This window comes from Arvicola amphibius, chromosome 9 (genome assembly GCF_903992535.2).
Source record: "Arvicola amphibius chromosome 9, mArvAmp1.2, whole genome shotgun sequence".
Taxonomy (NCBI): Eukaryota; Metazoa; Chordata; class Mammalia; order Rodentia; family Cricetidae; genus Arvicola; species Arvicola amphibius.
This window is the reverse complement of record NC_052055.2, coordinates 36371105-36385792: the sequence shown is the minus strand read 5'-3', so window position 1 is coordinate 36385792 and position 14688 is coordinate 36371105. Positions and strand designations below refer to the sequence as shown.

At 38.9% G+C, this 14688-nt stretch overlaps 1 protein-coding gene across 1 annotated transcript in view; it reads right to left on the bottom strand.

The window, feature by feature from the left end:
* Positions 1-1633: 1633 nt before the first annotated feature.
* The window catches only part of St13 (ST13 Hsp70 interacting protein), a 30116-nt gene continuing 17061 nt past the window's right edge, over positions 1634-14688 (bottom strand). Inside the window, exons 6-12 of the mRNA XM_038342480.2 lie at positions 11488-11572; positions 11249-11359; positions 9044-9146; positions 6977-7093; positions 5008-5056; positions 3253-3386; positions 1634-2170 (exon numbers count right to left, since the gene is read on the bottom strand). Of these exons, the coding sequence (XP_038198408.1) occupies positions 1898-2170; positions 3253-3386; positions 5008-5056; positions 6977-7093; positions 9044-9146; positions 11249-11359; positions 11488-11572 (872 nt within the window). The 3' untranslated portion in view covers positions 1634-1897. The remainder of the gene's footprint in view (positions 2171-3252; positions 3387-5007; positions 5057-6976; positions 7094-9043; positions 9147-11248; positions 11360-11487; positions 11573-14688) is intronic.

Below are 14688 nucleotides of genomic sequence, written 5' to 3'. Positions count from 1 at the left end.
TGCTAACTCCTAAAAAGTACAAAAGAAGGTAACCTCTGAATGTAGGTGAGCTGGAGCAGCTCTTGGGTTCCGAAGTTTTGCTATACTCTCCAGAATCAAACTCAGACTCCTGCCTTATCCTCTCACATACTGGGATTACACAGGTAAACATTATACTCAGCTTTTAGGGGTCTCTGTTAGTAATCCATAGCCCACTGTACCCATTATATAACTTCGGTGTACACTATACCCCCCTTTAAAAAAGCAAAACAAAAAGGGGAAGGTCAAGATCCAGTTTGAAACCGTATTTTATTTTAGCATCTTAGGAATATTAACCACATATCTTTAAGCAAAAAAAAAAAAAAATCATCTTATAGTATTTTTTCTTATAATATCTTTAGTGAAAAAAAATATCCCAATATTTCTGGTGTAGAAATGATACTGAGTCATTATGAAATAAATGAAGCCTGTATTTTTTTCTATTTGTGAAACTCAGAAGTCTAAAAGCAAAGGACACAATTTTCAGAAGAGCAATTTCACCCATTTATGGTAATATTTGCAATATTAGAATATAATTAGTTATAGTCAGACTCCAAAAGAAACTATCTTTAGTAAGCCAGCACACCACAGAAATTATGAAAGGAAAACACTCTTGGACAAAAGGAACACCGTGCAAAGTTCAAATTTAAGAATATGTGATGGTTATCAAGGACTTTAAACACATGCTCTGTCCAAATACAGCTTCTTCTTACATGTAACAAGATGCATCTGTGTCTGCTGTATGAAGCAGTTAGACCTGCATAGACATATGACTTCAGATGTGTTAATTTAAATATGCACTCTGTGGATTTATCGTTTTTCTTTATCCTTGCAGCAGGAGAGAAAACAGGCATTAAATACATCGCAGTATTTAAGAGCTAAATAGGACAAATGAATCTTTCATCATATATAAACAATTTAAACTCTTCAAAATACAAGATGTATACTTCAACATCAACTCCAGAATCGCATTTGTTTCTCAGTTTCATAGCAAACCTAAAAACCAAAGGGAAGCTCCCTTCCAATGACTTCTGATATGATAGGAGTTCACAAGTGTCAAAGTTTAATATTCAAACAAGCAATTCCATGGTCCAATAAGATACCACAGCTGTTCCAGGTATGACCTTACAATGACCGTGTATGTACTCTATATGAAATTAAACTAGCATAAATATGCTTCCCACCAATTATGTTTGCAAAGTGATGAGGCTAATGAAAAAAAAAAAAACCCTTTAGCTCAACAAGAAGATCAAGAGGACAGGCAGACAGGTATTTTCTAACAGGAAAGGTAATTTTTGACAGAAACATAGAAAGCACTTTTTCCTCTATGTGGGATGATAGGGAGCATCTATGAAACAGTGGACAACGGCAGAACTAGGGATCCTAACTCCACTGCAGTGCTGAAAATAAAAATCGCCCCTGCAGCACAGTGTAAGATTTAAGTGGAGCTTACACAAGGTCAAACAAAACCTAGGACTTGCTGCTGCTCTGTCCAACATTTCAGTTCTACCCAGGTCAGATCCAAATACTGGTGGTCCCAAGAAATTCACTGAAATAGATCATTTTGAAATAAAACATTAAAAAAAAGAAATCAAGATGCTTTAGTAACCATATGTCCAACTCAATCAACTTAAATGAGTTTTATTTACTTCCCACTAACAAATCTTTATTTCCATTCATGAGAGCAGTAAGTCGACCATATTCAGCTTCCTTGCCCAGTAATTCAAAGGAAAAACCCAAAGATTAGTAAAGAAAAGTGGAGGAATTAATACCCCCTAAATTTTTAAAAAATATGTTTAAGGTTGAAAAATGTTTATAATTCCTAGTAGGAAAACATTATCTGAATGAAGACTCTAATGGCAAACCACTGTAAAATGCTTCAGCCGCATTTGACGCAGAAGGGTAGGGATAGTCTTCGAAGCACCCCAGCTCTCCTGATGAGGTCAGAGGTACACTGGTTTGTATTATTGCAACATCCAGTAAGTGAGCTAAGCTGCTCTTCATTCAGCAAGGGCTGTTTGATATTACGCTTGACCTCCAACTTGGCTGACAATTTACTGATGAGATTCATAACCTTTGGGTTGTTCTGATATTTTGACATATTTGCTGGGTTCTGGGCCACATCCTGGAAAGCCACCATGACGTCTGGATCCTAAAAAAATAAATAGGGAGTGGGGTTGAATTTTTCAGCTATGTTGGGTGTTTTGTTTTTGTTCGAGATAGAGTTTCTCTGTGTAGCCCTGGCTGTCCTAGAATTAGCACTGTAGACCATGCTGGTCTCAAACTCACAGAAATCAGCCTGCCTCTGCCTTCCAAATGCTGGGAATTAAAGGTGTATGCCACCACATCCCGGCAATTATAACTTAGTTAAGCAACGTGCCCAATGGATCAAGTTTAGTATTCTAAATCTAAAATTTAAAACGTTTGTTTTAAATAAAGAGACACGATTTTGAATACTAAATACCTTAATGTCAAAGCAGCATAAAATGCTTCAGCCACATTCGATACACAAAGATTGGGAATAGCTTCAAAGCACCCAAACTCAAGTCAAACTTAATTCTTTAACTTGAACTAACAATAACGAAAAAGAAAGCACACGTAACACTGATATAAAGAAACATGAATTACTATTTCCTAAAATGAACTTTCAAAAATGTAATCTTTAGGCTGGGGCTCAACAGTTAAGGGTACGTGCTGCTCTTCCAGAGGACCCGAGTTTGGTTCCCAGAACATATGCCAGGCAACAGGCAGCTCCCAATCAACAGCCTGTAACTAACTCCAGGGGATCTGGTAGCATACATTTGGCACACATAAAGGAGCTGGCTTGGGTTCCCAGCACACACATGGTGGCTCACGATGCCCTCTTATGATCTCCAAGAACACTACGTGCATGTTAGAAACATGCAAATAAATGTTCACAGACATTAAAAAAAAAAATCAATTTCTTTCTTTTTTTTTTTTTTTAGGTTTTTCAAAACAAGACTGAGTGTAGCTTGGCTGTCCTCAAACTCACAAGTATCTGCCTGCTCCTTGAGTGCTGGAATAAAGGTGTGAGCCAGCACTGCCAACAAAACAAATCTTTAAAAAATTTATTTCAATTTAGATAGAAAAATGCCAGACTGTAAAATTAGTTAATTGATAACATAGAGGAATATTAGCAGAGAGTGCTTGTCATCACACAAAAGAAGAAAGGCTCTGATGACCAAAGCCCAACTTTATTATTCCAAATCTTACCTGCATGGCTGCAAGAACCTCAGGGTCACTGAGGATTTCATTGAGTCCAGGCATTGCTCCCATTCCAGGCATGCCCCCTCCCATTCCAGGCATTCCTCCAGGAAAATTACCAGGCATTCCCCCAGGAAAACCACCTAGAAGGATAAAAGAATAATTAGGGGCATCACCAAGTTTCTACTCAAACAAAAACGTCAGACTTGTCTTGGGGGTGGGGATGAGTTGTCTGATGCAGGGTGGCTGTCCTGAACCCTTCATTTCCTCCCTCGGCATCCTAAATGCTAAGTCTGCAGGTGTGTGTCACCATGCTTGGTCAATCACCTTTGAATTTCTTCTTCAGAGTTACTTGTTTCAATTTAAAGTTAATTTTTATCCGTCTAAGCTTGCTTTACTTAGTTTTGGCATTCATCTAGAGCAGCTATTCCTCAAGTATTGGCTAAAATAGGGATAACAAAAATTAATTTCCCTTTCTAGCTTACTGAATCAGACAGGTGAGAGCCTGGGCAGGCTCAAAACTTGCTCTGTAGGTGAAAATGGTCAAGAATCCTGAGCCTCTGGCCTCTACCTCCTAAAGTCAGTGTCCTAGTTAAGGTTACTATTGCTGTGATGAAAAACCTTGACCAAAACCAAGTTGGGAGGAAAGAGTTTACTTGGATTACACTACTTCCATATCAGTTTATCATTGAAGTCAGGACAAAAACACAAACAGGGCAGGAACCCGGAGGGTATACTGCTTACTGCCTTCCTCACCATGGCTTGCACAGCCTGTTTTCTTATAGAACCCAGGACCACCAGCCCAAGGATAGCACCCATCAATCACTAATTAAGAAAATCCCTACACCTGGATCTTACAGAGGCATACTCTCAATTGAGGTTCCAACCTCTCATATGACTCGAGCTTGTATCAAGTTGGCATAAAACTAGCCAGGACCAGCTGAGATGACAGGTGAGCTTCACCAGGCCTGCTGAATCAATGTATTTAGGAGTCCCATTCTAAACAATCAGAATCGCTAAAAAATAATATACAATTATTGTCCTGAAACTCCTCTGTAGACCTCAAATTCAGAGATCTGTCCACCTCTGCATGAACCAAACACTGCCTGCAAACACATGCTACATTTTCTAGCTTTGAAATAAATAGTTCTACCCAATGTCATATAAGAACAAATTTTCCTTGAGAGAATACTATTAACAAAGTAGAAGACAGTCTTTTAAAAAATAAGCAAACAAAACCAATTGTTAAAAGTGTATTGTTTATAAAAACTTCACGCTGCCTCTTCAGGCAACAAAACTTATTTTCTTAGTTTCTTTCCCCCTCATCTTTCCTGAATGCTAGTCCTCTGCTTACAATGAAAGCTTGTTTTGCTAATAATTTCTGATTATAAAACATTTACAAGAAAGAAAAGAGGGCCTAGACAGCTCAACAGTTAGGAGTGCATGCTTGCTGCTCTGAAAACAGTTCAGTTCCCAGTTTGGAAGGCTCCAAACTGACTGCTGTAACTCCAGTTCCAGGGTATTCAAAGAACTCTCAACACACAAACACAGACACACGAAGAAGTGAACATATTTCTCTCTCTTTGGATTTTCAAGATACTTTAAGACAGGGTTTCTCTGTATAGTTAGTCCTGGCTGACCTGGAACTCAATTTGTAGACCAGAATGGTCTTGAACTCACAGGAATTCAGATGCCTCTGCCTCCTGAGTGCTGGGATTAAAGGCGTGTGCCACCACTCTGACCATATTCTCCTTTCATACATACCTGGAAAAGAGCCATACTGAGGCCCAGACTGTCTTCTGGCTTCTTCTTCCTTGAAGATAAAATGAAAACAAATTATGTAACTTAACCTATTCATGGAAATCCAGGGAATCAAAAATCAAAAATTAGATAGAGGACAGTAGAATGGTGAGGTTCAACACAAACAGAAGAACCATTTCCAACTATCACTGGGCCTTATTTTACAAATGATTTCTAGCAATTTTACTTCTCTGACTAGGCAAATTACGTGCTTCTACTTATGCAAGCTATGAATTCTCGCTTGCTTTAAAGCTCCAAAATGAAAAGACATGTCTAGATTACTTCCTAGGTTCATCTTTTCTACATTCTCCCAGCAAAATGTAAAATAACACTGAAGAAGTCTTTCTGAGCTGTTTTTATAACCAACAACAAAGGTCAATTAGAACCTTCCTTCATACCTAGTTAGAAAAAAATCATCAAGATAGACTGTATCCCAGTGGTACAGCATTTGCCTCTCATGTGAGGCCCAGTTCAATCCCCAGGACATGAAGAGAAGAAAACCAAATAAATACAAACACATAGGCATTTTTTTTAATAAACTATGACACTTAAACATGTATATTTAAAGTATGATGTAAAATTAAGACTTCCTTATATACAGCTATATAGCTACATACACCGTCAGCAATGCTAGTAGTCTACAACAGTTGTGTAACGGTTTCTTCCAGAAATGAAAACAGTCCATCCTGTAGAGAAGCTCTTTATACAGAAAGTAAACAACTCAAAATACCTTTAGAGATCTCTGAAACTCTAGGTTCCCTTTCCTAAGAGTAAACAAGCCAAGCTGCTCAGAGTCACTCAGTCAAGTCAAACTGCCTGAAGAGGTTATTTGGAAAGGTCACTTTGTGACCTGCTAGCCTGCCTGCAGGCTGTGCAGTGTGCTCCAGGTTCCCAGCTTTTTGTGAGCTGTCACCCATGCTGAGTGGACACTGGTGATGCAGCTGTCTCTAAGTCATTTCTTCTCCTACAGAGAAGCCCTCACCCACATTCCTATAAGTAAACCAATAAAAACTCATGGTTCACCAAGATGGACGTTGCATTCGTACTTTGGTCTGTTGTGGACTCCCTATCTGGCGTGAGCAGATGTGTGCCTAGCACCCCCCGAGGAAAAGTCTTGTCACATAACACTAATATACAAAGATACACTGGGAAGAACAAACTAGGAAAAACAGTAAGGGTATTAACACTACGGGGGCAAACTAACAAAATTCTCTCTTCTTTTTTTCCTCATTTTTTTTTTATTAAAAATTTCCATCTCCTCCTCTCCTCCTCCCCAAAATTCTCTTTCTATATTTCTTTCCTTTTTGAGTGTGGAGTTTATTGAGAGAAGGGTAAAGGAGATGAAAGAGGTGGGGGAGGGCAAAGACCTGCTTCCCTCTGCAGAAGAGTAGCAGGAAGCCTCTTTCTACATTTCTAAAATACAACTGTATAATTATAAATAAACAGAATCCCCCCCTCCCCGAGACAAGACTATGCTGACTCACTTTCCCGAATGCTGGGATTAGATGCATAGCTAGAATCTTTTTTTTTTTTTAATAGCCATGAACCTACACTTAGAAAGGGAGGAACCATAAAATAAACAGGGGACAAATCCTATGGGAAAGGACTAGTGCCCATGCAAAATGATAGCAATATCAAATTTAAATTAACCTGGCCAGGAAATTTTGAGTTGGTGGGGGAGGAGGATTGCAGCCCTACTGAAGAAGTACTCTGTAAGTTATACTCTTGGCCCAAATTTGCAAGTTTAAAAGAACAAACAAATATAAATATAAAATACAAGATCACTTAAACTTAGAAACTAAAAACAGAAAGGATAGAATGTAAGGAGACTCCTTTTGAGGGCTAGCACCCCACATACTACAGCCATCTAAGAACAGAGAATTAGCAACAGTGTCCTAAGGTCTCATCTACTGGGTTAGCTACAGCAATTTACCCTTTGGGCTCTTTCATGCTCTTCTCGAGCCTTCTTCACCCTTTCTATTCTTTCTTTTATCTCTCGCTCTTCACGTTTTCGCTCATATTTTCTCCGATGCTCAGCAATTTTTTGAGCCTGGAAAGAAGAATCAGAAAGTGAGTTTGCCTGAAAAGTCTGATAAAGTCAACTGACGTTTATGACAAAGCTCAAGGATTAAATACATTACAAATTTTAGGACAATTCTTACTTAATGGCTTCTACTCACAACATAGAACTTAGGATTCACCAGTCCCAGATCAGTGCAGCAGACAAACTATCATTAAAAACATCTGCAGAAGTAGGCAGATACTTAACACACACCAAGTTTTTGCCAGTCTGTCTATATTTCAAGTTTCTACACCTATAAAATGGGGGGGACAAGGTGGGCTGGCAAGATGGCTCAATGATTAAGAATACTGGCTGCTCTTGCAAAGAACCTGGGTTTGATATTTAATGCCCATATAGCAACTTACAACTGTCTTTAACTCCAGTTCCAGATGATTCAATGCCCTCCTCTTCCTCCTACAGGCATTGCAGGAACATGACACCCTAACACACATGTAGTTATAATACCCATAACATAAAATGAAAACAATACTTTAAAAACTGGGGGACACACAGTCAGAAACATTCAGTCTTAGACCCTGGGATAGAGTTTTGTGGTAAGTACGTGATTAACACACCCAAGGCCTGACCACTAGAACCACCCAAAAAGGGGTGGAGGTGCAGAAACAGACCTTTCAAATGCTTTAGAGATAAACAGTTGGTATTCAAATGTTAGTTACTTTAGTATCCATACAAATATTTTAAGTACTTTCTGTTAGAGTATGGTTCAACAGCTAGTTTGCTAAGTTTATTATAATAAAAATGACAAAAAAAAACCCTGTATTAAAATATTCAAGGGTAAATTCAATTTATTCTTTTTCTTTCATTCATTCATTAAAAATGGGGATTGAACCTGGGACTTTGTAAATGCTACGCAAGCACTCCACCACTGAGCTATATCCCCAGTTCATACTTCTGCCTTAAAAAAATAAATAAATAAAATAAAAAGACTTTGTACTTTGGTGTAGTGATGAACAATTTTAATTCCAGCACTCGGGAGGCAGAAGCAGGTGGATTTCTGAGTTTGAGGCCAGCCTGGTCTACAGAGCGAGTTCCAAGATAGGCAAATCTTAAGATTCTGTTTCAGGAGCAAAACAAATAAAAGACTCTAAAGGTTCTATAGTTTTTGGAATAAAGAGTTTTATTAAAAACAACAACAGCCGGGCGGTGGAGGCGCACGCCTTTAATCCCAGCACTCGGGAGGCAGAGGCAGACGGATCTCTGTGAGTTCGAGGCCAGCCTAGTCTACAAGAGCTAGTTCCAGGACAGGCTCCAATGCCACAGAGAAACTCTGTCTCGAAAAATCAAAAAAAAAAAAAAAAAAACCAAAAAAGTCTTGCAGAGCAGTGGTGGCACACGTCTTTAATCCCAGCACTTGGGAGGCAGACAGGCAGATCTCTGTGAGTTCCAAGCCAGCCTGGTGACACAAAGGGAGTTCCAGAAAAGCTAGAGCTACAGAGAGTCCCTATCTCAACCCCCCCCCCCCAAAAAACCCCAAAACTTCTGCGTAGTAAAGACTTAAAAAAAAATTGAAATTAACCCCAGAGAGGACTTTGTCCTCTGCATACCCCCTATTACATAAGGATGAGCAGATGTCAAACATAACCCTGGGTCACATTTTATGATTTTCAGTTGCTTTCCTTATTGTAAACCTGCCCTTTCTTTCTTGAGACAGGGTCTCTCTACATAGCCAGAACTCAGAGATCTGTCTGCTTCTGCCTCCCAACTGTGTGCATCACCTTTCTAATTTTGCGTATCACTCCACTGAAGTCTTGTAGAAAAGATGACAGTGTCCAATTGGAAGCATGACATACAAATGAGTTTCCAGGCAGAGCCCACTATCAGTGCCTTTACCGCTCCACGTTTCATCACCTGTGTCAGGAGATTATACCTTCCAGGCCAAGTACAAAGCCATGAAGTCATAAGGACACTCTGACATACCCGAGGTTGAACCTCCTTCAGCATTGCACTGGCATCCTCGTCATAATCCAGTTTACAGGCAAGGGCTAGATCATGAGCTGCTTCTTCCCAGTGACCCAAGAGTCTGAAATAGATTTTAAAAAAAAATCACTGAAAGAGCCACTTACAAAAGCAGAATAACAGAAAGTTTCCAGTTAATTATAAATTACAAATTTTTAATCAACCAATTTAAGAACTGTGTTACCATGATGGGTAACTTTCTAAAAACTTGATGAAACTGAAATTCCCACAATAATTCTAAAGTACTTAAAAGGAGGAGGTAAAGCAGTAATTTTTAACATCAAACACATTTTACATGGTATTTTCTTTGTAGGACTGAAGGGAAAGCCATGCCCATAGGTCTGCTTTATTGAGAAAACAACCCAAACTAAGACTCAGAACTAAAAGACTAGGGGTGGAGAGGCAGTTGAAAATGAAGTGGAGAGGGCTGGAGAGATGGCTCAGGGGTTAAGAGATCCTAAGTTCAATTCCCAGCAACCACATGGTGGCTCACAACCATCTATAATAAGATCTGGTGCCCTCTTCTGGCCTGCAGGTAGAATACTGTACACATAATAAATCTATCTTTAAAAAAAAAAAGTGGAGAACACATACACCATGACATGAAATACTGCCACTCCCTCAAGATATATGTAATAAAAAATGATAAAGCAAATCCTAAACCCAAATATGAATAGAAATGTGAATATCACATGTAACAACTCCCCCCCAAACCTAAAATTAGCTTTCTAAATATTTGTTTCTGCCACATATTTTGAATGGGCTATATTCTTAAGGACAATCCTAGCTGTCAAGAAAAACTTTACAACTAACTTGGAGAGTATGCTGTGTTAAGGTAATAATTATGAAATATTGTTACATATATGGTAGGTTTATAAAATTACATAGGGACAAAGACTTAAATGGCCAAACATTCAGTTTATAATTAAAAATTTTAACATAAATGCAATTTAAACATTCTTCATTCAAATCATGAATTTCTTTTTTTGAAGGAAAATAAAAGATTTATTCAATAGTTCAGTAAAATTGGATTGGAATACAATATACATGATAGGAATTTAGCTCCTCTCCGGTAGCATCTGCATTAGAGTTCTGAGTACTTCTGAGTATTCATCCTAAGACAATCTACATCATTTGAAGATTGTCAAGACAAATAGACGGATTTCACTGTGATATACAGTAGAGTTTAAACAAACCACACACACGCCTACTATATGGCTGGTGCCTCCTCCAACACTGAACTAGTGGCAGAGGTAGCACTAGCGTCTATTCCAAACAGTAAGAGCCTCAGTTGCCACTCATAGAAGTATTTTTAAAGTTTACTTTTCAAATCATGAATTTCTAAAGATACGTCTTCTCGGTTGTGTCACTTAAGTGACAGTAACAGAAGCAGTAAGTACACACGCCTACCACACAGGTTTTAGAGCCCATAAAAATACACTGAACTATTGTCTCTTAAGTTTATTCTAAATCTGTAACCAGCCAGGCACAAGATGAGAGCATGCTCGTATAAGACAGCAGATCACCACCACTTGAGAACTAGTGGCCGATTTCCAAGATAGCAAACAACATGTTAGTTGTCTCTTCCACCTACACAGTATTAACACATTTATCTCAACTTTCTCTTTGAGAAGTGCCTTCATTAAAGTCACTACTGTGAGTCGTTTAATACATTTGTGCAAAGAACATCCATTTTCTCCAGGCGGTAGTGGCACACACCTCTCATCCCAGCACTTGGAGGAGGCAAGCAGATCTCTGAAAGTTTGAGGCGAACCTGGTTTACAAAGTGAGTTCCAGAACAGCCAGTGCTGTTACTAAGAGAAACCCTGTCTTAAAAAAAAAACAAAATCCAAGAGAGATAATGATCGTATATTGAATACCCTAGCCTGAAACTTTATTCATTACTGGGACCTTTAAAAAAAAATCTGAATAAAAGGCATTTTCACCCAGTTTGGTAATTATTTCTATTGGTAAAACTTAAGTGTTTCACAAGTGTTTGTTTCCTGGAGAAGTTCAGTGACTCTCAGGTGCACCGAGAGGCTGATATAGCTCAGGTATGAATAGAGATGACAGCAGGTGTGCACCACTACTACCTAGGGGTCAAACTCAGTCGTCCAAGCACTGTTAACAGTTAAGCCATTTCCCCAGCCCTATTTGCTCTTTTACCTGTGTGCTTTCCCTCGCCACTTGTATGGCTGAGCTGAATCAGGGTTTATTTCAATGGCTCTGTCACAGTCTCGGATAGCAGCATTTGGCTTCTGTAATTTGACGAACACACTAAAAAACCAAGTTAGTATTAAGAAAAACTTCAAACAATAAAACCTTTGGGATTTCTACAAAATCAAAATTACTTAAAGAAGGATAAAAAGTCTATAAAAGGTACTTTTGTACTTAAGTGTTCTTACCTGGCTCTCTTGGCATACAGAATAGCCAAGCGAGGATTTAGCTTGATGGCATCAGTGAACAAGTCAATTGCTTTCTGCAGCTCACCTGAAGTGAAACAATACTTACTAAGAAATATCCAAAGGACAAAAATATTAATAAAATACTTTGTCTTTTTAATCTGATTAAGAATTATACATCCTTTTCTCAGTCTATTTTATTAAATATTTATTATGTATACAGTGTCCTGCCTGCATATATGCCTGCAAGCCAGAAAACGGCACCAGATCTCATTAGAGATGGTTGTGAGCCACCATGTGGTTGGTGGGAATTGAACTCAAGACCTCTGAAAGAGCAGGCAGTGCTCTTAACCTCTGAACCATCTCTCCAACCTTCTTAGTCTTCTTGTTGTTGTTGTTGTTTAAAAAAGACTGCTAGAGATGGGAGACATAGCTCAGTGACATGTACTTTTCAACAAGCATGAATGAAGTATGTGTTGAGCAGTCAGTACCATAACATTTTTTAAATAACAGGCTAGAGAGATGCTTCAGTGGCTAAGAACACTGACTGCTATTCCGGATAATCCATGTCCAGTTTCCAACACTCGTGTATCAGTTCACAACCAACCATCTATAATACAAGCTACAGGAGATCTAATGGCTTCTTCTGGCCTCAGGGGCACCAGGACACCCATACACATAAATAAAATAATTAAAAAAAATATTTAAAAGAGTCTGCTGTGGTGGCATACGCCTTTAACCCAGCACTTGGGAGGCCAGCCTGGTTTACGAGGAAGCTCCAGGACAGCCCAGGATGTTACACAGAGAAACCCAGTCTTGAAAAACAACAAAAAATTTTAAAGAAAAAAAGACAAAGCAAAAAGATGAACATTTGTAAGCTCCAGCACCCAAGAAGCAGAAGTCAAAGGATTGCAAACTGAAGGCAAGCCTAGGCTACACAAATTAGTCCCAGGAAACCTGGACTGTAGAGAGACTGTCTCAAAAGAAAAGACCCACATGGTAGCAGCACAGAATGAACTTCTGAAAGCTGTTCTCTGACCTCTACACATGCACTATGCATGAGTATCCCAACCCCAAGCAAAAAAATAAATAAAAGGGGAGCAGGAGCAATAGTCAGGAAACTTATTGCTCTTGCAGAAGACCCAAGTCTGGTTCCCAACACCTACAAGATGGCTTACAATCATTTCTAATTCTAGCTCCAGGGGATCTAATACCCTGTTCTGACCTCTGAGGGTACCAGGCACACCTGTGGTACACACACATACATGCAAGCAAAACACACACATAAGAAATCAAGCTTTTAAAAACCCATTGCCAAGGGTAGTGGGTCCACTCCTTTAACCCCAGCACCCAGGAGGCAGAAGCAGGAGAATCTCTGAGTTCAAGGCTACTAGCATGGTTTACAAAGAGAGTTCCAGGACTATTAAAGAAACCCTGTCTCAAAAAAACAAAAAAAAGAAGAAGAAAAGTAATTTTATGTCAGTCATCTTAGTTTTACTTGTTAGAAGGATAAATTAAGCTTAAACTGCCCAAACTAATACACAGGACTGAGAAGAAAACCAAAAGTACTACTTGAATTCACAAAAATAGACATCCAAGCCATTAAGACATTAACCTTTATTCACTGTTATCATTACTTGTCTCTATTTTTATAAATGTATTTACACATGTTTGGACTAGAATATAGCACTGGATGCCTTGGAGCTGGACTTACGGACATTTGTGAGACACCCGATATGGGTGCTAGGATCTCTAGTCCTACTGAACCATCTTCCAGCCCCACAGTCTTAGCTTTATATGTAATGAATCACACCGATTTATTCTTACTTGTGTATGCATGTATGCAGAGAAATCAGGACAACTTTCAGAGATTTAGCTCCTTTCATCATATGAGTCCGAGGGACTGAACTCAAATTTCCAGGCTGGTAGCCTTTGCCTACATAGCCATCTTGTTGGCCCAAAAGCTTTTTTTTTTTTCCTTTCTTTATAAATTGGTCCTTTAAGAGAAGCTAACCAACAAATAAAAAACAGAATTAGAAAAGTTCTTTGTATGGCTCTCTTTAATTCTCAGTAGCAAGACAACTGAAGAATTTTAAAATGTAAAACTTTGTTGGGAAAATTTTTACCCAATTAGTGAATATGGGATTTTAACAAACTTCACAAAAACAAAACACAAAACATTATCAGTGCCCGGAGAGGTGGCATAGCACTTTAATAATCCCAGCACTTGGGCAGGTGGATTTTTGAAAGTTCAAGGCCAGCTTAGTCTATATGAGTTCCAAGAGAACCAGGACTATATAGTGAGACATTGTCTCAAAAAACAAAAAGCAAACAATCTGCCTGGGTCCAGGCTTTAAACAGACACAACTAGGAAGAGGGATGTTTTTTATTTTTTTTTCTAAGTGGAGTGGAGCACACTAAGAGAGGTCAGAGGTCAACTCTGAGTGGGATGGGTTTTTTCCCTACTTTGTGGGTTCAGGTCACAAAGACTAGTGGCAACACCATGGCCCACACCCACTGAGCCATCTCACTCACTGGCTGTTAGTAAAGGCTTTAATCACACACGCACGCACACTAAAACTGCAAGCATGTATAACATCAAACAGAAAAACAGCCACTTAAATAGCAGGACAATTGAAACTACAGTGGAAAAAAGGACTATAACACTGGCTACCAACAACAGGGCTGGATTCAAAGGTGAAACTGATGAACAAGTTTATGTGAAATAATAAAGCAGAAGGAAAAACATTCCAGAGCAGTGAAATCCGACTGGAAAAAAAAAAAAAAAAAAAAAAAAAAAAAAAAAAAAAAAAACACACACATAAAAAAAGATGTGGACTTAATTATAGAGTGCTTAACCTAGCATACAAAGACCCGTCAATCCCACAATGGTGTGGGGGGGATTGGAGTTTCATATTCATGTGGAGGAACAAAGTAAGAAAGCTATATATAATGGCACATACCTCTAATCCCAGTACTGAAAAGACTGAGGCAATAGGATCACAATTGGAGGCTTGCCTGAACTACACCAAAAGGAACCTGTCTCTAAAAGACAAAAAAATATAGAGATACTTGTAGTCTGACCACAGTAGGTAAGAACATCATGGCAATCTTCAAATGTACTAGCCCTCAGGCAAAACATCTTGGGAGTAAAGGTGTCACACAAATTTAATCCCAGCACTTGGGGGGCACAGGCAGGTAGAT